The following is a 958-nucleotide window of genomic DNA, read 5'->3' on the forward strand; positions in this document are numbered from 1 at the left end:
ACTGGTCCTTACTGGGACTCCCAGTCCCACCACATGGCAGGTTTTGGGGGTCATAGCCTGGACTGTCAGAGTCCATCTTCCCCGAGGGTCCCAGCACCTTTCCAGGCTCTGCTGTGAGCAGCGATGGAGACTGGTCATGTCCTGGGAGCTGGGGCCGTGCTGGTGGCACTGGTGGTGCTGGGAGCCCACCCGGCTCATGGCGAGGAGACCACAGGTGAGCTCAGCCCCACGGCATTGGGAGGGGGTTGGTGGGGATGGATCCCACACGTGCCTTGGGAGGTGCTGGGAGGGGGATGAGACCCTCAACAGAGATTGGAGTGGAACTGGGTGCGGGAGGATGCAGCGATGGGAGGAGATGAGTCGAAAAGGGGAAACGGGGTCGTGTAGAGGTGAGGGACGGTGTCCCACAGCATCCTCCCCACTTCCTCCTGCCCTTGGGCACTGGTTCAGCTCCCCGGTGCCCTGGGAGTCACTGGGGTCATGGAATCATGGCAGAAGTCCTGATCTCCCCGTGTTTGCATGCGCAGGGTATTTCCAGGATTACTTTAAAAGTCACTGTTACTTCATCAACGGCACCGAGCGGGTGAGGGTTGTGTCGAGGTACATCTACAACCGGCAGCAGTTACTGCACTACGACAGCGATGTTGGGCTCTATGTGGCCGATGCTCCCCTGGGCGAGGACCAAGCCAATTACTTCAACAGCCAGCCAGGCATACTGGAGAAGAGCCGGGCTGAGGTGGACAGGTTCTGCCGACACAACTATGCGGTGTTCGCTTCTTTAACCGTGGAGAGGAGAGGTGAGTGCGTGGCAGAACATTTCCCTGGGGGACAGACGCAAAGCCAACCCAGGGGGCTCGCACGAGGGGAGAGCGTGTCCCTGCCGTGCTTGGGCACATCCTGTGTGGGGACCACAGGGACAGCGCAGTCCAGGCTGTTTCATCCCTGTGCTCTCCCAGCC

General features: G+C 60.4%; 1 protein-coding gene across 1 annotated transcript; it reads left to right on the forward strand.

Annotated features, from left to right (window-relative positions):
- Nucleotides 1–123: 123 nt before the first annotated feature.
- Nucleotides 124–797, forward strand: LOC104459782 (SLA class II histocompatibility antigen, DQ haplotype C beta chain-like; the record flags this gene model as incomplete). The annotated part of the gene is made up of 2 exons (XM_010073562.1): nucleotides 124–214; nucleotides 528–797. Coding segments are annotated over exons 1-2 (361 nt in total), but the record flags the coding sequence as incomplete, so codon positions are not given.
- Between the last annotated feature and the right edge of the window lie 161 nt (nucleotides 798–958).

This window comes from Pterocles gutturalis, unplaced genomic scaffold, assembly GCF_000699245.1.
Source record: "Pterocles gutturalis isolate BGI_N339 unplaced genomic scaffold, ASM69924v1 scaffold24202, whole genome shotgun sequence".
Lineage (NCBI taxonomy): Eukaryota > Metazoa > Chordata > Aves > Pterocliformes > Pteroclidae > Pterocles > Pterocles gutturalis.